Source organism: Ciona intestinalis, chromosome 10 (genome assembly GCF_000224145.3).
Source record: "Ciona intestinalis chromosome 10, KH, whole genome shotgun sequence".
Lineage (NCBI taxonomy): Eukaryota > Metazoa > Chordata > Ascidiacea > Phlebobranchia > Cionidae > Ciona > Ciona intestinalis.
The window spans coordinates 3,755,114-3,778,075 of NC_020175.2; the positions used below are offsets into that span (position 1 = coordinate 3,755,114).

General features: G+C 37.5%; 2 protein-coding genes across 3 annotated transcripts; both read left to right on the top strand.

Moving 5' to 3' along the window:
- Positions 1–2,190: 2,190 nt before the first annotated feature.
- Positions 2,191–14,758, top strand: LOC100175437 (A disintegrin and metalloproteinase with thrombospondin motifs adt-1). Of its 2 annotated transcripts, none has more exons than XM_026836286.1 (20): positions 2,191–3,618; positions 3,683–3,937; positions 4,055–4,204; positions 4,475–4,557; positions 5,076–5,158; positions 5,419–5,521; positions 5,857–6,019; positions 6,409–6,561; positions 7,544–7,744; positions 8,066–8,224; positions 8,637–8,770; positions 9,117–9,276; positions 9,707–9,859; positions 10,329–10,780; positions 11,425–11,557; positions 12,376–12,489; positions 12,800–13,036; positions 13,522–13,729; positions 14,112–14,185; positions 14,547–14,758. In XM_026836286.1, exons 1-20 carry the CDS (start codon positions 3,552–3,554, stop codon positions 14,558–14,560), a joined length of 3,096 nt encoding a protein of 1,031 aa, XP_026692087.1. In that variant the 5' UTR covers positions 2,191–3,551; the 3' UTR covers positions 14,561–14,758. The 2 variants fall into 2 exon arrangements, with proteins under 2 accessions (XP_026692087.1, XP_002126093.1); XM_002126057.3 differs by having other exon boundaries at positions 10,329–10,775; positions 11,420–11,557.
- A 2,221-nt stretch (positions 14,759–16,979) lies between these two features.
- LOC100179365 (SCO-spondin) lies at positions 16,980–22,763 on the top strand. The gene is made up of 10 exons (XM_002126227.3): positions 16,980–17,099; positions 17,506–17,624; positions 18,004–18,095; positions 18,432–18,562; positions 19,094–19,262; positions 19,862–20,130; positions 20,680–20,814; positions 21,113–21,264; positions 21,505–21,908; positions 22,020–22,763. Exons 1-10 carry the CDS (start codon positions 17,030–17,032, stop codon positions 22,105–22,107), a joined length of 1,629 nt encoding a protein of 542 aa, XP_002126263.1. The 5' UTR covers positions 16,980–17,029; the 3' UTR covers positions 22,108–22,763.
- Positions 22,764–22,962: the final 199 nt, after the last annotated feature.

The window sequence follows — 22,962 nt, forward strand, 5'->3', positions numbered from 1 at the left end:
AATGTTTTTATTTTATGTGTTAAAATGCTTTTTTATTCAAAACTTGCAATTTTTTAGTNTTCGGAACGATTGTCACCGGTATTTTCTTTCTTCACGCTTTCAAGGACATTAACTTCTCACTAAATGACTTACCGAAGTTTTCCAAGAATGGTGCTTCGGATCAGTCGGTCCACTATACCACTATGAGGAGGAATCATACGGATGAGAGAAGAGAACTCTTGGATGAGGTGGACCTCACTATGTACTCGGAGGATGATGAAGAAAACTCTGCCGTCCTCTTTAACAAAAAACCCAAGGACACTCTTCAAAATGGCCGCATCCAAAGATAAATTATCTTTCCCAACCAAATGTTCCATATACCAAGTTTTGCAGCACATTGTCCTGTGCCAAGACCCTTCTTCGGTTTTAGGGTTTTATCAATTGCGGCGTCTTTCGTGTGCTTTTTTTTATCCCGTTGCCCTTCTCTCCTTTTGAACAATCTTGCAAATTGTTTGGTGCTCTGGTTCCAGCGAATTTGCCTTTTTCTCAGTAGCTGACTTATATTAATTTATCCGATCGTGCAGTTCGTTTCCCAACTACTATATCATAATCATTACATAAGTATACCCGTTTAAATAGCTCAAAAATCCTCATAAACTTATCCCAAACAACCAATTTTCCCCAGGCATATATCAAACTCTTTCACCTAATTCCCTTAGAAGTCGTAGCTTATCTATGCAATGCAATTACGGTACCCTAAAAGTCTAAAATGGAGTCGATTATATTCTCCACCCCACGTTGTAAATATTTCCCGATTTACAATTTTTTTCACTCACTGTTCGAGAATCAGCACCGTATCATCCAGTACATAAAATTTTTTTCCCGTTTTTTCGCGATTTTTTTCCAGCGTTTCGACACTGGCCGCCAGGCGACGTGAAAGGACTAAAACCACGCACTTATGCCTCCCGATGTCTGACAGCGCGATAATTATGGACGGCGACTTATATTGGCACAACGAAGGTCTTTCGTGTTCGAAGTTTCAACACGTAAAGAAAAAATAAACCTGTTTTGCTAAACATATCTTTCTCAACTGTAGGCCGCTTCAAAGGACTTGTCTTTTCTGATTTTAAAAAACGTTTGGATTACTAACACTTTCAGATTCCGTTAGTTCTGGCCCATATAAAGCATACGATGTTGTCGAATTATAGCGTTTTCTGTTTTTTAATCAAACTCTCAGTGCACGGTATGCGTATATTGCAGCCTGGCCATTTACGTTTCATAACCTTGTTTCTGTGCCTTTACGTGTGGCGTTTTATTTTACGATGATTGTATTTTTACGTGCGTTTGTTTTAGTGAACATTACAACTATACATAACCAACGTTATTTCTATTCCTTTATCCTCGCGTGGGGGGATACGACAGTCAATATAAAACGGGTGCTTGTTTCATACACATCGTGTCAGCTTACGAGTTACCACTTAACTTTGTGGGTGATTATTTTTTTTGACTGACAATTTAGACAACTTATTAGGGACCACTGGGTTAGAGCAATTGCCGATAAGTTTCTTGCCCAACAGCACAATGGCAGCAGCGTCGAGCCTTGAACCCATATCCTCTAGGATAGAAACCGGCGCCCTTAACCACTGTGACACAGTGTGAAACTCTCACGTCATAATAACCTACAAGCCTCTGGGTATATTTTATCGCGAAATATGTTGAAACATCGAACGCAACATACATGTATAAATAGCCATCACCAAGGTACAAGTTTTTGATAAGCAAAATTATCCAGCCTCAGGTTGTGCATTTTTTGGTTTATCCGTCTAAATGCTCTGAACTGAAGTTGAGTTCAAATTAGGTAATCAATGGTACAACGAGAATTTGAGGTTATTATTAAAAATGCAGCATAAAATAGTAGGTTGGGGTGCAGTGACATGCCCCATGTTTTTATTCTCTTCTATTTGGTAGTAAACTTTTTCCTTGTGACTCTAAAAGGGCGTTATTATTTGTTTTATTACGGGGTAAGATGGGACACCTTTAGCAAACAATATCCAAATATTGTGTTTTAAACAATTAAGAACAGTCCATGTCAAACGTAAGGATACATTTTTATATATACTTTAATGTTCTTTGTTTACTACCAAATGGGATGAGAAAATCGAATATAAATGTGTCCTATCTTCCGCAACCCTACTATATTAAAAAACACGATTAAGAAATATGGGATTTTAAAACAAGAATAAAAAATATTGAACTCCGTGGTACTAAAGTTGGCAATTTCAAATGGTGAATGACTTTAATGTAGAATAGGATCAGAGCAGTAAGCCAATGTGCATGCTGCAAATAGCAGTTTCAGTTCCACGTATTCATAGGAAAATTATACTGGATTTGCATGCCAGCAGAAACCAAAGGTATTTGGCGAGATTAAATTTGACATTTTAGGATAAACAGCTAAACGATCGAAGTGTTTAGGTGTGTATTCGTGGCCAGTAGTAGCTATAATCTACAAGCTATTAACCTCTGATAGATTTGGTAGATGTACGTGGTGGTTCTGTGGGGTAAAGTGGGACACAGTTAGCACATGTGTACACTTTTAGAGTCGCGGGGGTACAGGTATAGAATTCTATAATTGTTCTTTCTGTACTACCAAATGGGACGAGAAAATAATTAAATGAAGACGTGTCCCATTTTACCCCATCCTACTATATATCTGTAAATCTTTATAAAACGTTTCAATGAATAATTGCATATATTAGGCCATGTGTTGACATTTAAGCACTTCGTCGTCCGTCATAATTAGGGCTTTAATATTCGTGATTGCGACCACATTATAAATTAGTGTTTCTGCTATATTTAGATGTCGAATCACACATGTTAAATACATCGTATAGGGAATTGAGAAGTGAGTTTTCGACGTAGTACCTCAAACCGTGTGACTGTCAAATCGTTTTGCGTAGGCAGTATATTTTGTAGATTAGCACCGTGAGAATGGGACTAGATCACGTTTGGTTTCGTTTCACCTTTATTTGCTGCTCAATTGAATAAAATAGTTAGCCACAAATGCGTCATAGTACTAATTGCTCGCACTTTAAATATGCGTAGCATTCGACAAGCTTGGAAATCAACAGTGTGTCTCAGCAGCTATATATAAAAAGCTTGTGGCTTTGTAGTCAGAGACATCGCCAGCGATCGTAGTGCCCGATTCTTGGGAGCATGAGTAACTTTGGAAACAAACGGAAAATTCACGGTGACTCACCGACGTCAAGGTAGAGCTTGAGCGTGGTTGCCGGAGGGCACTGCTGTTAGTAAATCCAAAACTAGCACAGAACTTCGTAAATTGTGTTCTAGTTTTGCTATTTCATGGTAATTAAGCCGTACAGATGAAAGATGTAGTTATAAAAGAGAGTTTCGGTCTGATTACCCATGTTTATTTCAAGTCCAAAGGTGTTTAAAAGAGCAGCGAAGAACAAGAGGTGTAAACGAGTTGAACTATCAATTTTGTGAATTTCGTCTCTCATTTTAATATTTTTATTGTTTTTTTGCAAGAGATGAATTAGTTTTTCTACATAAAAATGCACAGTTATTCTGTTGTGCTCCTCAGCCTCTTGTCTGTTTTCTACATATTTCACCCATGGACAGGTATGTAGATACAGCACTGTCAAGAACAGCTTGTAGAAATCGAGTATAACGTAACCTTTCCTAGGAGTATCCTGTCAATTGCTACCAAGACATACACCCACAGCGTCCGATTGTGTAGACCAATATGGATGGTGTATCTTTGAATTTCGAAGTTGTGGATACACAACTGTTGCGATTGGATGTCGCAGAACGTGCAACAACTGCTACTGTAATGCGGTGCAATACGGATGCGAACACTTCTGTACTAATAATGGCTCAAGTGTTAACTGCATATGCCGAACGGGTTATAGGTTACACAGAAATGGCAGAAACTGTACAGGTAATTTGAGCCATTATGTGATCATTTAGGCGATTGTGAGATCATTTGGGCGAATGTGATCACGTTTGCCGCTCTTACAATGAATAAATATTACAACAGTTACGTATTTACTTTCAGATATAGATGAATGCGTAAATCACCCTTGTTCGCGTACTGAATATTGCGTAAACACGCCTGGCAGTTACTATTGTTCAAGCGAGTTTGTTTGCCCTAACGCCAACACTTACCAGTACTACCTTCAAGAACGCTGCTGCCGGATAAATGACGGTACGTACAATATATAGTGCGATAGGGGGAGATAGGACACTTTTTTACTTTTTCTTCCCATTTGGTAGTAAACAATGAACATTCAAAGATTTATAAAACCGTACCATTAAAGAACATTGAAATCCCATAAAGCGTTGTTAATTTTTTAAAACACGATCAAGACGTTTGCATACTATGTGCTAAAGGTGCCCCGTCTTTCCCTACCCTACTATACCTTTTTTAAAGTTGAGGTATATCCCAGTCTTATAACGTAACATTGTTTGTGTTTAGCTGCCTGTGGCCAAAACCCCCTTACTGGATCCGGGGTAGACCTGGTTGGACCGAATCAAATCCTTACGCAGTGGCCCTGGACAGTAAGTCAATTAGGAATGTGTTTTATCCCAATTATAATTCATTTCAAGGCTAAATTTCTGGTCCGCTCTGACGCACGTTGCAATGTAGAGTGGAAAAAAATAAAGCCTACTGTTTTTAGGGTGTAGACTAACGGTCACGCCTTTTATGGAATAAGAGTTGTATTTCTGTTTTAAGCTTATTTCATACATATTAGAATATAGAATAACAAAGAAATTTCAAAGTACGTTATAAAATCATATTCCACGACTCCTATAGATCGTAGTTAATTGTTTAAAACACGATCAGGATATTTAGATAGTATGTACTAAAAGTGGCCCATCTCCCTTCAAGGTGTATGAAGTCAAACACCGTGTTTTACCATTTGTTGTTACCCTGCCACGTTAGGACACGTATAGTCTAATCTAAGTGTCAATCATTTAAATCATACGCTAATACATTGCCGTTTGTATACACGATAATATTATTCGAATAATTTAAACTTATGTTTAGATTTAATAACTTTGTTTATTCACGAAAGGTGTTTCTGCATATTGGAAACAAAGTGTGTACCGGTGTACTTGTCCTACAAAATTGGATTATTGTACCGTCACGTTGTTTCAGGTAATGCGTCAATAAATCAAACTATAACATACAAAACGGCCATGCCATTATATAAACTTTTAGTAAAACGCTCCGGACGTACAAAACAGCCATACCTTTTAATAAAACGCTCTTTTTAGTAAAACGCTGTACATTTTGAGATTCAATAATACTTTGCTGTTTATTTGTTGCTGTAAAATATTGATTTAATTCTCCCGATATTTACAAATTACGGTTAAAATTGTACGATACCAAATATAATGCCAATCTTATTTTCACAGCGGTTGGCGATCCGGACAAACACTAAGTGCAACTTTTGGCGCCCGCGAAGTCAGTACGGGTACTACTACTGGACAGCATCCCCAAACAATTAACTTAGCTGAGGTACATAAGCTAAAAACAACATAAAACATATTACTTTTTAATAAAATTTCATATATAGTAGAGTGGGGTAACATGGGACATGTTTTAGTCTCTTTTTCTCGTCCCATTACGTAGTAAACAAAAAATATATACAGAAATATATTAGCGTATTATTGCGACTCTAAAGATCGTTGTTAATTGCTTAAACCACGAACTGAAATATGGGATTTTACTGCTGACAGTATCCACCCATCATACCACGTACTCACGATATGGCAAGGCGTGCCAACGCATATACGAATAAAGGATAAATTTCTCATGGTCCATTACTTAATGTAACACTTATATGTCCACAGGTATACAGACACCCAAGTTATTCTTTCCCTCACTATGATATAGCGGTCGCACATTTGGACAACGGCATTCGAAACACAGATTCAGTAAAACCGATTTGTCTTCCTTTTGGGGAAGTCCCGCCCGACGGTGTAAAATGTTTTCTTGTGGGTTACGAAGCCGAAGGTAAGTTTTATTTTGTTGTAGGTGACTATTGCATACACCAATAAAAAATGTCATAGCCATACACGATTTTCTAAGGTTGTTGAATTTGAATAACGAAACGAATATTTACTAAAACAACAAAATTAAAAAACTTGTTACTATTACTTACGTTTGGGTGTGTTTTGTGCAATACGCTTATAACTACAAATGCTCCAACCCAGTGATCACTGATGGGTTGTTTAATGTTAACTTACAAAAATCCGTATACGTTTTAGAATGAATTTAACTCCGAAGCAAATGTTGCTGTCATGCCTTATTGTACGCTACGAGTACGAACCTTCTATAATCTATACATATATTAACCACTTCCTATATATTTTGCCTAAAATTTTACTCATGTTTGCACGCAGTTTCGAATGGAGCGCTCGTGCGTGTGAGAAAAGACATCGCAATGAATGTAACATCAATAGAAGAATGCAGACGGAACGTTATTAACGGTCATCAAGTTGAAAACAACATGATTTGTGCAAAGTACGATCCCCAACAGCTCGGGGCTTGCGTTGGTAAAGATTATAAGTTTTTTTGGTATTTGATTGTAATAGGTGAAGAATCCGCACGGGTCTGTAGGTCCTGGCTGCGACCCACTAGCTTTCGATCGAACCGGTTATGCCTAATCAGCAATTTAGTCTGTCTCACCATTCCGAGTTGTGTATATACAGTGTATTTACAGTTCAGGTGGTACACAGCGGCAATAGTACGTATTTGGCTAATCAAATTCAATTGCAACCAAATTACCAATATACTAAAGATAATTAAACATAACTGACAACATAGACCAAATGACTAAATTTCTTGAGGTTAACAACCCGGGCACGATCACGGATTTTACCTTATTTAAATAGAATACAGAATTAACGTTAGTACAGTTTCAGTTAACATAAAATAGACTGTCACTGCGAACAATAGTACATAGGTACAACGCTAAATGACTACGATTAAACTGGATTAACAATGCCTGGGAAATGCTGTACTGCACAGAGCTAAAAATAGCTACATTGAACTTAGCGTTGCGGTTAACAAAGGAAATGGAAATAATGGCGGTTTCGTAACGCATGGTGGTTTTGGAATGATACAGCATAGAAATCGCATAACACAATGGAGGGGAATTAATAACCGTAACAATAGGAAAGGGTCTGGGTATTTATGTCCTTGAAAGTGATAAAATAATATATAATAGGGTGGGAAAGAAAGGACACCTTTTCACTCCATATTCTCCACCCATTTGGTAGTAAACAAAGAACATTCAAAGAATAAAACCGTTTCCTCACGACTTTCATAGACCGCTGTTAATTGTTTAAAACACGGTCAGGATTTTTGGATATTATGTGATATAAAGGTCTGCGGTCTTGCCAAAATCGACTGGTGATCATAATATTGATTTAAATTGAAGTTAAATTATCCGGAAACGTACAAAATTGACCCACTGGTTTTAAAAAATCTAATGTGCAACTCTTTTCCTATAAGACGCTTTTACGATTTTTGCAGCCGAGTCGGGAGGACCACTTATGTGCCAAAGATGTACATCCTGTAACTGGTATGTGGCTGGCATCTTTACGTTTGGTGATGTATGTGTTAAGCGTAACAGCTACGCTGCGTTTACATCTGTTGAACCTTATGAAGGATGGCTTAGTAATCGTACTGGAATAACAATACAAAAAGATAAATCATGTGGCGCAAGAATACCAGGTAATTTAAAATGCAGTTAAATCAGGGTATGAATCACAGTGTTCTGAAGTCACTTTAGTGAACTATGTTTGAGTCTAAAGAAAACATTATTAACGATATATTTTTAAGAGTGAAAATATGCTTGGTATTAAGTTATACGCTTAAGATGAATTGTTTCAACTTGTATAGTAGAACACACTCGTGTTATGAAACTGTTATTGCCGCCCCACGCAAGGATAAATAGGTATCATCCGTTCATAGATTAACGCCTAAACGACCGAGTTAAAATCACAGATGTTTTTTAACTTTCATTTAAAATTAATAATTTCATTCTCTATATAGTTTGGCGGCCTTGGACATCTTGGTCGACTTGTGACACGTCATGTGGTGACGTCGGACAGAGGACTCGATCACGTATCTGTTGGAATGGTAACCCTGGTGACGCTGGTTGTCTTGGCAACTCCACAGAAATATCAAGATGCAACATAAGACCTTGCCCAAGTGAGTGCTTGTTTATTGAAAGACACCATAAAATTAAATTTCGATTCAAATGCCTTAAACTACTATAGTACACTATACTATAGTATCAAGTTGATATGTTAAATTACGTATGCTATTGTACCTTTATTCTGCTGGGTCTACTATGTGGCCGGAAATTTTAGTAAGTCACTACTATAGTGCATTTTACACGTCTATACTCGTAAGCGGGCACGATGTGTATAAAACAGACCCGTCTTTAAACGACTGTCCGCCACGCCAGGATTAATACATTTCATTCATTATATACTTTATATTAAAATGTAACTAAAAACGACTATTTGAACGCTGACTCAGGAATAATTAAATTATTCCAAAATTTGTTCGCTTCGGCAATATTTCTACAAACACACGATTATATGAGCATGTTGTACAGGATGGACCTTCGATAACTCATGGAGCTCATGCTCTCGTTCTTGCGGAGGTGGGATACTTACTAGAGTAGCGACATGTATTAACGGGCAACGGGGTGACCCAGGATGTGATTTTCCAATCCCTAGAAATACATTGGTAAGCATATATATCACAAAACTTTATTTTTGGTTACATTTTGCCATGTATATCTCGACTTTAGGAATTACATTAATTCTTTCTTATGTGTGAGGCCCTACATGGCGAGACATACCATGTGTAGACTAGAATTTAGGCCATAAGGGGGCATTATGAATAAGTGTAACTTATTTATCCGCGCGTGACGGGGCTACGACAGTCGTCATAACACGGGTGCCCTCTTTTCCACACTCATGCCCGCTTACGAGAAACCAACCCCCCATTTTGTAACTTTGTCAAAGATTGAGAAATTATTTTGTTTTTTCCAATGAATAGATTTTTTCTTATAATTGATTAATTTGTGCAGCCATGCAACCAACATTTTTGTCCCACATGGAGCGATTGGTCACCATGGACTCGGTGCTCGTCCACTTGCGGTACAACTGGCACCCAACGAGCTACTAGAGTTTGCCATGGAACTGGGGGTTGCAATGGACTTACTGAGAGAATAAAAACTTGCAACCGAAGTATGTATACTTGTTGTCGATAGTTTGCCACATAAGGTATATTCAATATGGGTGAGGTCCTTTTTCGAAAACCTTGAATTTAGCCAAGACTTTGCCCATTTAATATTTAGGTACAGAATAGATAGATTATGATTTCTGTATTATTTTTTTGGTGAAGTTATTCGTGAAATCGTAACAGTCTGTATAGAGAGTTTTGGCATAAACCGTAACATATTTTTTTATTTATCTCTTCGACGCCGATAGCAAAGATCATGCTATTCAAAGACCGAAAAAGAAAATCAGCACAACAACAGTTTGGAAAACAGCAAAACAACAGTTTTTAAAGCACTTTTTGGATAAAAAGTGTTAGAAAAAGTGTTAGTTGAAAAGCGTGGCTGTTGTACCCAATTCACTTACATAGAATTTATTTACGTTCATTTTTTGTATGCAGTTACATGCCCTGTGTGGAGTACTTGGTCATCATGGACTGAGTGTCCACGAACATGCGGTGGCGGTGTCATAACATCTCGAAGAGTATGCGAAGTCGGAACTTGCCCAGGTTCTTACATACGGACAGATTCATGTGCTTCTCAACGCTGCCCTGGTAAGTGACGAGAGCCGGAACCAGTACTAACCCAGAGCACACGAACTGCAACTCACTAATACAAAGCAAATCACCCGAACGTAATGGCGTCAGTCGCTCGGATTCAAAATTTGCGATTCTGCATCAATTAACTGGCACAGCAGTATCTCTTGATAACTCTTCTATATATTTGTTCAACCCGTATTCTCTTGCATGCGTAACAGTTCATTTGCTTCAAATAAAACGATCGCTGATATGACTCTGTACTAATACCGCTTATCTAAGGTGTGCTTCAGGAGTTACTTGGCGGGACTTAGACAGATGCAGCGGTGTTTTTAACCGAGGAATGTAAAACGCAATACGTAACGTGCCGGTGAAAGGGCAATGAACCAACTCATGCTTAAATCTCAGATCCCAAGGCGTTCCTCACTGTAGGAATTCGCCCATATATAATAACGTGCTGGTGTAATAAATTGCATTGCCTATGTAGTCTGCGAAGACTGGGAGCGATGGAGTTCATGCAGTCGCTCATGTGGTCCCGGTAGACGAATCCGAGAAAGGCAGTGCTCTGCCGACTCTGCGACAGAACACAATACTCGTGAGGAAGAAGCATGCAATGCAAAACAATGCTCAGTTTGGGGGACGTGGCAGTCTTGGTCATCGTGTACGGAAGCTTGCGGTCGGGGACGAAAATCAAGAGTAAGAAGCTGTTTGAATGGTCGAGATTGCAGAGGCAGACCTAGGGAGAATAGAACTTGTTATGGAACAAGTTGCCCAGGGGTTTGGTCCCGTTGGAGCAGTTGGGGTGATTGTTCCAATACTTGTGGGGTAGGTGTCAAAACTCGACAGAGAGACTGTACTAGACGAGGATCTTCAAATGGACCGTGTGTGGGGAGTAACAACCAAACAAAGAGTTGTACTGGTTCTTCCTGCAGAGGTGATGCCCTTTTTATAGTTGAATATTTTGTTGGACTGTTATCAAATACAGTTGGATAATTTGATTGACCGTTACAAATACATTTTCAGTGGGACATGAATAAGCTTAAATTTTGTTCTTTGTATAACTCCATTATTTCCGTTTGTTGGGGTATTGGCAAAATCCGGGGTCACCCGTCGTGCCTGGAACAAACTCCCTTAACAATGTAAATAAATTTCTAATACCTAAGTAGTTCAACAACGTAACTTAGATTTTAAATAGTCTTGCGTTTGTTGTAAACTGTTTGTTCACTCAAGACTTGAAGCGCCTTTTGCGTTGTAAGCCCGAGGTTACTTTCGAGCCGTTTGTTCTTGCATGTGTTCTTTTATTTCTTAGACTTGACTACGTAAAGTGCAGTCTTTCGCAAGCAGTTTACGCTGTGTACCTTACGGGTACTTTAGTTTAGGTTGTGTAGATTTCACGTTATGTGTACTTACAGATGCAGGCCGATAGAGCCTATATTTTCAAGCTTAATATATTAGGTTAAAACAGAGTTGGACATGCAATAAGTGTGATGCTGCAACAGTTACGATTCTGTATCACTATCGTACTGTATATATTATACTGTATATAGCATTCATTTTCAGTAATACTTGTTTTTTTAGGTGAGTGTTCTTCACTCACAAATAACCCAAGAGCTAACTTTTGTGAACGGTTCGCTCGGTACTGCAGTCATTCACAATACAGAAGACATATGGAAAGGTACTGCGCGAAAACATGCTGTCTTGAAAGAAATCAAAACGGTGAGTAAACATTTTCATATAGTAGAGTAGGGGAAGATGGGACATCTTTAGCACATAATGCCTAAATATCCTGGTCGTGTTTTAAACAATTAATAACAGTCCATGGAAGTTGTAAAGATAGATTTTTATAATTCGTTGAATGTTCTTTGTTTACGACAGAATAAAACGAGAAAATGTGGACTAAAGAAAGGTGCCTCATCTTTTCCCACGCTACTCTACATACAGAAAACAAATATCAACCACCCAATACTGTTTGTGATTGCCAATTTTATTTTTGGGCATCATAGTGTTTGTGTGCGGATGCGGGAATATTAATTACAAGTTAAACTAAGTGTAAAAGTTTTTGGCCGGGAGTGCTTATAAATATTGGTTTAGTGGGTGACTTTTGGTTAATTAGTTTGAGATTCATATACACGTTGGCACTATGTATTGGAAAGCGGTCAATTAGAGGGTTATGAAACATAATAAACACAATAACCAACTACGTGAATGCAACAAACTATGCTGTTTATGCTGTTGAAGAGACATGTTTTGTATCATCCACAAAGTCTAATACGTAAAGTTTGTGTGTAAAACAGAACACCTGTGTTGTAGCATGTGCGGTTGCCCACCACCGGAGAATTAATAAGTTACATTTATTAATCTGTACCACCTGTCTGATATGCTGATTACATTAAAAAGCCATAATGTGAAATCAGAAACTCATTTAGTTTATTATTTGCCTGGTCAAAAAAGTGAATGTATTTTTTTAAATGATTAATTTATTTTTTAATAAAACAAGTTATCAATTTGTTTTAAAGTTCAAAATATAAATGCAGATTTCGCTCAGTGGTCACCTTGGTCTAAATGTTCTAAAGATTGCGGGGTCGGGGAACAACGACGGCAGAGAAGATGCCGAAATCGAAACTCCTGTCGTCGTAACGATGTACAGCGTAAGTTGGACTACCACAAAATATTTGAAATCGGTTAAGAAGTGTTGGCACCAAACTTGCGGGCGCTTATGTAACTGTAATGTTCCATATATAGTAGGGTGGGGAGGGTTGGGACACCTTTTTATTTATTTTTTTCCGTAATAAGTTGTAGGGGTGCATGTTTTTTGACCGAGGATTTTGTACGATGCAATTTGGTTAAATGACTTGACGTTTATTTTAACATACTTTTTTATCTAATATAGCGGTCCCTTGGTATGATTTCTATGTATATATAGCGGAATAAACCAGCTGTAATATTTTTACTTTACAGGTCGAAGGTGCCAAGGTGATTTCTGTGGTAGAACATTAGTTATAAGCGATTGGACAGACTGCACGGCCACGTGTGGTGGAGGGGAGCGGTTAAGACCGCAGAACTGTAGCGTAACCAACACTACGACAAGTTGTGTTCCGTTTATCGTAGAAGCTTGCGCAACGCAACCTTGTGCGGTGGAGAACAGCACGTCGCAAGTTGATTCTGCTGGTCAAACAAACCAAACGCGAACTCCAGGTAATTAGCCTCGGATAGAGTTTTAACATTTCTTTTTGTCAAGACTTTTATGCAGTAAGGCGTTGGATTCGAAATTAGCGTAAGATTTAAATTTAAAAAGACATATCCTGTTACTTCTGCTACCAGGAATAATGTATAATGTCCGTGATGAAGTCTTGTCGGATGGCATAAAAACGTCGACAATACACTATACGTTTTTTATACCAGGTTATTTGCCACTAAAAGATTATTACTAAAGACAACATTTAATTTCGCCCAGAGTTATAGCACATTTTTTTGTAAATGTCATGCAAACCATTGTTTTTCCATTACCATTTTAAAATGTTAATATATGAGTATGTATTATACCATTGTAATTTACCAACACTCTATATTTAGGCAACCCTACTTAAAGTGAAACATGTTTACAGCGTTACTTGTACGAAAAACCACCTAAAAGAATCTAACTTTAACAGTACTATAAGTTGACAGCAGTTGTTACTCAGAATGGGGCGAATGGTCGATCTGTTCCGCGACTTGTGGGTTGGGGGTGCGAATTCGACAGCGCGCATGTGACATCGAAAGCTCGGACGGCTGCACGATAAGTGAGACAGGTTCATGCCAAGGAATATTCTGCCCTGGAACTTGGTCAGCTTGGTCCGTATGGAGCACCTGCACTAGAACTTGTGGCACTGGGACGGCGAACAGACTTAGGTATCAAATGTTTAAAATATAGTAGGTTGGGGAAACATAGGACACCTTTTCATTCCGTTTCTCGTCTCATTTGGTAGTAAACAAAGAACATTTTTAAAGATTTATGAAACGGTATAATCATGACTCCCATAGACCGTTGTTATTTGTTCAAAACTCAAGCAGGATACTTTGGAAAGTATGTGCTAAAGGTATCTCACCTTCCCTACTATACCCCATCTTACCTATACCCTACCATACTATTTTAGTAAACAGTTTTTTTATCACATAAAATTAGACACTGAAATATTTCCAACAAAAGAATGACCTACTGCCATTGAAAAACTTATACATAGTTTAACGATAGATGGTAAAAACGTCCAATAAAATATGTAATCTATTTCAGAACATGCTTGGACGGATTAGTGTGTACCGGGTTAACAGGCGATCTCCGATATTGTGGAACTACGCCATGTGCAGGTAATTAAAAAAATAATGTCATTGTATTTTGAATAAGTAAGGGTCTATAATAAGCATGATATTTAGTTTAGACCAGAGTTGACACATTTTTCCTGAATGTTATTTTTTTTCATTAGCACTTTCGAATGTTATAGTAGGGTGGGGAAAGATAGGACACCTTTACCACACATTATACTGATTGAACAATTTTACCAATTAACAACGGTATATGGCTGTCGTGAGGATACGGTTTTATAATTCTTTGACTGTTCCTTTTTTACTGTCAAGTGGGACGAGAAAATAGAGTAAAATGGTGTCCCATTTTCCCCCACAGTACTATATAAATTTATATCATTGTAATTTACGTAGACTTGTTTTTCAGGCAACCCTACTTGAAATAAAAGAAGCCCAATACAAATATTTTAGTATTTTCTCGAAATGATGACAACGAAATTTTATTTGTTTATGTATTGTTCATATTTATAAGTTCTGACTGTTTGTGCGAATTTATTTCTGCATTTCACGAATTTGTGTTACGAATACATTTGGTGAATACACAAAAAATACAAATACGGTTCTAAACAAAAAAAAATAGGAAAAAATAATTACGGTCTTACACGTGCTTTAGATAATGTGGTACCAAACAGATGGACAAAAAATCTCTATTGAAAACCTGCCAAGCGCAAGGTCGAATTATTAATATAATTGTAACTTATAATAACCTTGCAAAATGCTATTAATCAAACAGCAATAAATTAGCATTTCTACCAGATTTTGTTTCGAAACATAATTATTGGTGACGAGCCGAAACCGATTACAGCATAACAAAAAAGTTCGTGACGTAACGAAAATGACGTCATTTTCAAAATATAGTATCCATTAATGGGTAATTCAATATTGTTGACAAAATCAAGTTACGCGCCAAGTTGGTTTTGGTGGCGACTTCAAGGATGGCATTTTTGACTGTCGACTAAACTAGTCGCCGCCTAGATTAAATTTTGCTTTTTTAGTCGCCGACTAAAATTCAACTTAGTCGGCAAAATAAAATGCGTCACTTTAATCTATACCCACGATAGGTACATGTATCATAGCATGAACTTGACATAATAACGTTCTAAAAACGTTTTGATCCAAAAATGTTTAAGCGTGGGCCTAAATTTCCATGTAAAAGTACTTGTAACGATTTGAACAGCGTAAATTTTGAAAAAGGCATGCTAAAAATAATTGAAAAATACCTAAATTTACATACACCTATCGTGTACCCCGCTGGCTAAATTGAAGGTAATATTTACATAGATTAACGCGTGAATAAATTTATATCACATCACGTTTTCAAGTAAATAAACACTGGGCGTATTCATTTGGGTTTTGAGTGTATATAAGCATAAGTTGTTTTTTTTTATTTATACTGGCCCGTCTGTCGCTCTGGGGCAAGTTGGAAACTTTCCTTTGTCCGCGCATCGTTGGCGTAATTTCCGACTATGTACAGTAGGTTACAGGCATCATATACACTAGGTATAATTGATGTCATTTTTTCTTAACATATTTTGAGTTTCGTGTAAGGATCTGGTCCTACGAAAACGAAACAGATAAAAATCATGTCCTGTATAATTGAAAGAAATATTTCGCCTAGATGACTTCGTCAGTCTCTCATTCAGAAAGAACGCAAGTCTCTTATTTGAAAAAAAAAATAGTTTAAGGGAATAGTATAAATATTTAAGCAGTTTTGTAATTAGTTTAAAGAGAGAGTCAAATTTCCTCGGGTAGTATCTTGCGTTGGCGACGCTATTACTTTTTGTGGATAACTTTTTATGTGTTTTAATATATTTTTTTAAAGTGTTGTCAATTAATAAAGGTAGACTGCTACTAATTTGTATTATAAACAAAAAAACGTTATATATTTTAAATATTGGGCAGTTTGTACTTAAGTGTCCTATCTTACCCCACCCCACCCTATACATTTCGCTGTGTATGTAATGTATGGTTATTAATGCAAGAGTTTTACTAAGAGGGTAAGACTTTTAAGATTTTTTCCCTAGTTTATAAAAACGTGCTAAAACTTGGTGTAACATTAACCATACGTGGCACATTCGAACTGGCAGAGACACAGAAAACGTGATTAGAACTGTTGACAAGCCTCCAGCGCTGTTATATTGGCAAGGTGTTTAAGAATGTGAACAGTGTTGCCGGATGTATTTTTAAATACGATAAAACTCCTCAGTTTTTATACTTTTGCAAAGCAAAGAGAATATATATACATTATAATCTGGAGTTATTGTTAGTTTACTAAAGAACACTGTAATGTGACACCGTACGGTTACAATTTAATAGTATAATTGGAAAAGCCGAACACAAAATGCTATACAGTAATCTGCGCGAAATTATGTAAATGCGCGAGCAAAGCCAAGTAGCTAACCGCTATTATGTTATTAAATGACAAACGTCTATAACATAACACGAAACTTACTATTTTACCACCTCAGAAACCGATAAGGAAACACTTATAGGGCGTGGTTAAATAAATGAAATTAGCGGACAGAGTTAAATAATTTATGACTTCTAAACTACCAGGACTGACGACTTGGACGTGCAACTCGTGCTAAATATTTATCCTATTTTTCAATAAAATTGTCGTGTTAATAATTTCACGTCGTCTTCGCCATGAACATTTTACTCGCAAGCTGTTATTACAGTACTCGTTTCGTTTTGTAGTATTGGCAGAAAATTTATACCGTTTTTCAGGACATTTTCGGAGAAATCATAAAGTTATCCTAGTAACAAACTTTTTACATATTATCGTTTTGATTTCAAGGCAGTTTACAATTTTATGTTTTTAGATTTCATTCAGAATCGTGTTCAAATAGAATGACACGGATAGTAACAGCTATTTGGGTGTTTTCTGTTATAGTAGTTTTCTTTACCATAGTCAACAACGGTAAGTAAAGTTTATTGTTTTTATGTTGCAATATTATGATAATTGGCGAAATTTAGGATTTTGCCATTACAAAAGTAACGTGCATTAACCTTATATATGTCTCTCTACAAAGTGAACAAATCAGTAGATGGTTTATTGTCTATAACACAGCTGTAGTATGTATGTAGTAGGGTGGGGAGATGGGACACATTTTATTAAATTTTCTCGTCCCATTTGGTAAATTACAAACAACATTCAAAGAATTATAAAACCGTATCTCCACGACTCCCATAGACCGTTGTTAATTGTTTAAAACTTAATCAATATATTTAGAAGTTATGTACTAAATGTGTCCTATCCTTCCCCAACCTACTATATTTTAAAATCGAAATAATCTTTAGTTATATTTTATTTGTTTTTTGTTTAGGTTGCCACGTTGCACGTCACGCTAGAAAAAAGCGTCAAACAAATGCTGCAAATAACTCGTTAACAGTGGAAGAAACAAGACAGCTGAGAGATTACTTCGCAAGTTGTATGACTGACAAGGTACTGATACCTAAAATACCAGCCTGGCCTAAGTTCCCGGTATTACTTATATAATTGCCATGCTGGAACGAAACGTATTGAAGTTTTACTGATAATTACAGCGCTTTCCGGTAATCAGAAAGGCAGTATTTCATTGGGTGTTATAGCGGCGTATTGTAGTATATAGTTCTATGGGGCAAGATGGGATACCGTTAGCACCTAGTCCCATATTACCTGATTGAGTTTTGTGCAATTAACAACCACTTTAGAGTCGCGGGGTTAACGTTGTATAATTCTGTAAATATTTTTTGTTTACTACCAAGTTAGACAAGAAAATAGATTAAAAACGTGTCCCATGATACCCCACCCTACTATATCATTGATTGAAAATTGTTTTCAGATTAGCCTCTTTACGAATTGGAACGGAGTTATTGACTACACAATATTGGACACAAACTGGTATTTCCAAGCAGATGAGACCGTATGTGCTGGGTGAGGCGTTTTATATGTATTACGATCACACTAAACGATTCAATATGCCAATCCTGTAAACTATAGTATGGCGGAGAGAGACGAGACACCTTCAGAACATAATTTTCAAACATCCTGATCGTGTTTTAAACAATTAACAGCGGCCTATGGGAGTCCCGAGGACACAATTTTATAATTTTTTAAATATTTTTGGTTACTACCAAATTGGTCAAAAAAAATAGAATGTAAATGTGTCTCTTTCCCACATTATAATATCTATCCAAAAACAGGTGTACATCCCGTCTTCGGTTTAAACTATTCACTTATTACTATGGGTTATTACGTGTAATTATACAGGACACAGAACGACACCGTACCGTGCTGGGAAAGTCGAATCGACATTTATCTTCGTCCGACTTCCGTTCTCACTGGACCGGCCAAAGAGTGCATTCGGCAACTGCAGGAAGACGTAGCTACTACAGGGACAAGTAAGTCACACTTAGCGTTGGTGTTGACGTTTAAGACGTTTCGAAACTACGCAGCAGTGTGGTATTGTGGAGCTAGCGTATTTTTGCGGTAACACAGATTTTGACAAACATTTCAAATTCGCATTACTCAATCTGGTGATTAAAACATATTGTAAGTTATGAAGTACTTGTAAAACACAGTCCAAACCCGTGTTGACACAATTTGTAGTGTACTAATCAACAAACCAATTACCTTTAAACGGCGCTTATAGGTGGTATATAGAACTTACTGCGCTGCGTACCCAGCAAGACAAATATTGCACAGTTAGTGCTGGAAGGCTGCGAATCTATATTAAAACAGCACAAGGTCAAAAACCATGTAACGCTAACACTTTACTTTTTTATTATTTTTTTACATGCTGCATAAATCTTACCAAAATTGATCCAGCAAAACTAACACTGTACAAAATTATAATAATTTTGTTTGTAATAAATATGGGTTATTCGTCTTTCTTAAACAATCTGACTTTTTTATCACTTGTTACTTTGCAGTGATCTACAGATCTAGAACGAAGCGCCAAGCACCCGTTCCAGTGACGTCAGATTTCTTACGTGAGCAATACGTAGAGTGCGTTCGCCATCAACTCGTTTTGCCCCCGAACAGAAGGAACATTGATATTGGGGAGGTGGTGAAGTTTGTGGAAGATCATGCTATTTGTGGGTAAGTTATTACAGTTAATTGATAAAATATCGAGCATAAGGTAGACGTAGTACTGTGGGGTAAGATGGGATATACCGATTGCAACTTAAATATTTTTTTTCTGATATTTTCTAATCATGTTTTAAATAATTAACAACGCTCTTTTATTGTCGCACGGCTACAGTTAATAATTCTGTAAATATTTTTTTGATTACCACCAATTGGTATAGGAAAAGAGAATGAAAATAACGACGTTAAATGGATGTCGTTTTATAGAATTATTGAAATACAACGGTTATTTTTTCATTCTGTCGAACGCCTGCCCAAACTTTATGTGATGTATTTAAACGAGCGTATTACTTAAAAAGCCGAGCTTAAATTTTGGACAACGTATATTTTCGGATAATTAAAGTAGGGTGGGGGAAGATGAGCCGCCTTTTCATTTTATTTTCTCGTCCTAATTGGCAGTAAACAAGAACATTTAAAGAATTATAAAACCGCATTCTTACGATTCCCACAGACCGTTGTTAATTGTTTAAAACACGATCAGGATATTTGGATATAATGTGCTAAAGGTGTTCAGTCTTTCCCCATCCTACTATATCATGTTTTATATGCAGAACATGCGACCTTGGACGAAACAACAACGCTTTTATTGTTTCTGAGGATACTCAACTGACAAGTAACCAGGATACTGAATCATTGGTCGCCACAATGAGCCAGTCATACACACCTACGAGCAGTACAACTACACCAAGTTCTAACTCAGGACTAGCGTGCGGAACAGAAGTTTACCCGTTTAGATTCCAAGCATTGACAAAACTAACTTCGCCATTGTTTTCAAATATTGTTACCTGCAACGAGGCGTACAGAAACGTATTTCTTATAAGTAAGTTTATTTCGATTAAGAGTGACCTGCCAGTTAAAATATTAAGACATATATAGTAGGGAGAGGAATATAGGACACCTTTATAGCACATACTATCCAAATATCCTGATCCTGTTTTAAACAATTAACAACGATCTATCGAAGTCGTGAGGATACGGTTTTATAATTCTTTAAATGTTTTTTGTTTACTAGCAGGTGGGACCACGGCCTACTAGAGATATCTCTAGTAGGCCGTGGTGGGACGAGAAAATAGAATGAAAAAGTGTCCCATTTTCCCCGCCCTGCTATAGTACTGTGGGGTAAGGTGGGGTAACGTTAGCACCTAAATCTCAAAGCACTTGATCGTGTTTTAAACAACTAAAAACGCTCTTGTAGAGTCGTGAAGATGCGGCTATACAATTCTGTAATTACTCATTGTTTACTACTATACCAAATGGAACGGGAAAAGAGAACAAAAATATGCCATCTTACCCCTACCCTAATGCATCTCCCATTAGACCTATAACAATAGTATCTAAATTGTATCTGATTGGGTAAACTGTATAACAGACCCTTGCTCCGAGCTGATCAACCAAAGAAGTGACGCCTTCTGTAGATCTCAGTTGTCATGGTGCGACGCTTTCGGTGACTTCATGAGACAAAACTGTGGGAAGGCATGTTGCGAGAAAGAACAAAATGCATTGCGTAAGTGGCCAAAAATCTAGAAAAACTTGGATGACCCTTTGGCATATGTGCAGGTTTACCATTGCACGACCACGCTTAAAACGCATGGTTTATACTGAAAGGAGGCAAAGATCCAGATACTAAAAAATGTTTTAGGTTTTTCGAAAATTAGTTCTGAGACACTTTTTAACCGAGATTACAGTAATTTAAATTAATTTTCTTTTAAAATCAACGTGGAGTTTCCGAGACCCTGCTTGGTATTAGAAATATATACCAATATCTATTTAATTGTTTATATTAATTCCATTTATTTGGACAGTTGATGCCCCTGTTGTTGGATGGACGGAGTGGACATCGTGGGGAACCTGCCCCGCTCCTTGTGGGCAAACTGCAGTGCAAACAAGATCAAGAATGTGCCCCCTGGGTGAAGTTGGGGTTTCCCCTTGTTTGGGTCTCGCAAGCGAAACCAGGGTAAGTTTGAAATGTTATGGTTTGGGGTAAGATGTATATGTTTAATTCACTTTTGTCGTCACGTTTCGCAAAAAAAATATTTACAGATATAGCCATATCCCCGTTAATGGTTAAAACACGATTGGGTCATATGTGATCGTGTGTGCTGACCGTACTATAGCTGCATTTAACATACTTTCTTTATACCTAAAGTTATATCTTTAACATTCCTGATATTTATGCGAACTTTAAATTTGGCAGACCTGTCACCCCGTCATCGTGTGCGCTTCTTGGACTCAATGGCAAGCGTGGTCAGCATGTAGCGTATCCTGCGAGGGCGTTGGCACATTTAAAAACAGGTATAGGACCTGTCAAGGCGGAAACCCAGGAGATAGAGGCTGCGAGGGCCCGGGCATTGAATCTCAAGCTTGCGGAAGAGAGGTGTGCCCGGAGCCGGCCTGGGCGCCTTGGTCGTCGTGGTCCGATTGTTCTTGGAAACGAAGAACCCGTGTATGTGTCGGCGGCATCTGCCCTGGAGAAGCCACGGAATTTACAGAGTGCCAGTGTGGCACGTGCCACAGTTCTGTGGCGCCTGAATGGCAAGAATGGTCGGCATGGAGTGATTGCTCTGCGCTGTGTGGTAGAGGTGTTAGAAGAAGGGCAAGGTAAAGTTAATTTAGAAAAGCTACCTGCGTGATTAGTTTACTATAGGTCTTAATGAGATATAGCATGACTAAATTAGTAGACCTCTAATAGTATATTTTATTTTGTTTCAGAATTTGTCAGCAAACCAGTGTGATACCTCGTCAGTGCCCAGGCAGCAATGTTCAAGTTGTTTCTTGCAATGGCTTATGCCTGATCTAATGCCTCATACTTTTATTTTTTTATGTTATTTAAAAAGCCCTTTTTCCTCGTTTTTTCTTGAACTGCTCATTCACTGACATTTTCTTGCATTCATAGCCAAGTCGTATTTTCGCAAAACGAACCCGGAAACTTTTTCCTTCTATTTCCGACCGAACCTATAGTTTCGAAGCATCAAGTATAAATCGTTGTCATGCCATAGAGAGAATGTTAATCTATTTCTGTGAAGTATCTAAACTAATGCCTCGGATTTTCGAGTTTCGAATTCGCGGTCTGCTTTAACAAAACGCTTGGAACGAAACTATGCGGTTTTCTGGCGCGTGTGCATCGGGAAAATTCTGCATCACGTTTAAGCTGTTTGCTAAAAAAGTTCAGTACTGCTTCGAATTTGTGGTCTAGAGTTTCGAATTCAAAGTCTATTTTAATCAAATGCACCTGGAACGAATCTGCGTGGTTTCCGCTTTTCATAAAGCAAATTCTGCATAACTTTCAACGTTTTAAGATCTTTGAATAACATTTTTACTGTTTAAATACAATTGTTATACTTTACCGCTTTACTTTTTGCAGTAAATTTTGTTTTTTTTTACAACCAATAATAGTTTTTATGATTTCAAACTTAATTGACTTGCCGTGTCAGGGAAATAAACATTCAAGCTAAATCTGTGGACCCGTATTCTGTTTTAGGCATTCCTTGTCCTCAATTAGTTAGGTGAATCATTTTCGTGGAACTGCGTCAGCAGTAGGCCTATACATCAAATGTGAACGGGCGAGAGAACGAACCGCACTCAACACGGTTTTAAATAAACTTGTGTCCATTTCTTATTCCTTAGCTGTTTTCGTCATGTTTTCTACATATGC

Bases quoted from the DNA above. Each gene is read 5' to 3' on its own strand.
- LOC100179365 (XM_002126227.3), top strand. From the start codon at position 17,030: ATGACACGGATAGTAACAGCTATTTGGGTGTTTTCTGTTATAGTAGTT. The intron at 17,100-17,505 runs GTAAGTAAAGTT...TTTTTTGTTTAG, and splicing joins CTTTACCATAGTCAACAACG to GTTGCCACGTTGCACGTCAC. The intron at 21,265-21,504 runs GTAAGTTTGAAA...TAAATTTGGCAG, and splicing joins GTCTCGCAAGCGAAACCAGG to ACCTGTCACCCCGTCATCGT.
- LOC100175437 (XM_026836286.1), top strand. From the start codon at position 3,552: ATGCACAGTTATTCTGTTGTGCTCCTCAGCCTCTTGTCTGTTTTCTAC. The intron at 4,558-5,075 runs GTAAGTCAATTA...TATTCACGAAAG, and splicing joins TTACGCAGTGGCCCTGGACA to GTGTTTCTGCATATTGGAAA. The intron at 9,860-10,328 runs GTAAGTGACGAG...TTGCCTATGTAG, and splicing joins TGCTTCTCAACGCTGCCCTG to TCTGCGAAGACTGGGAGCGA.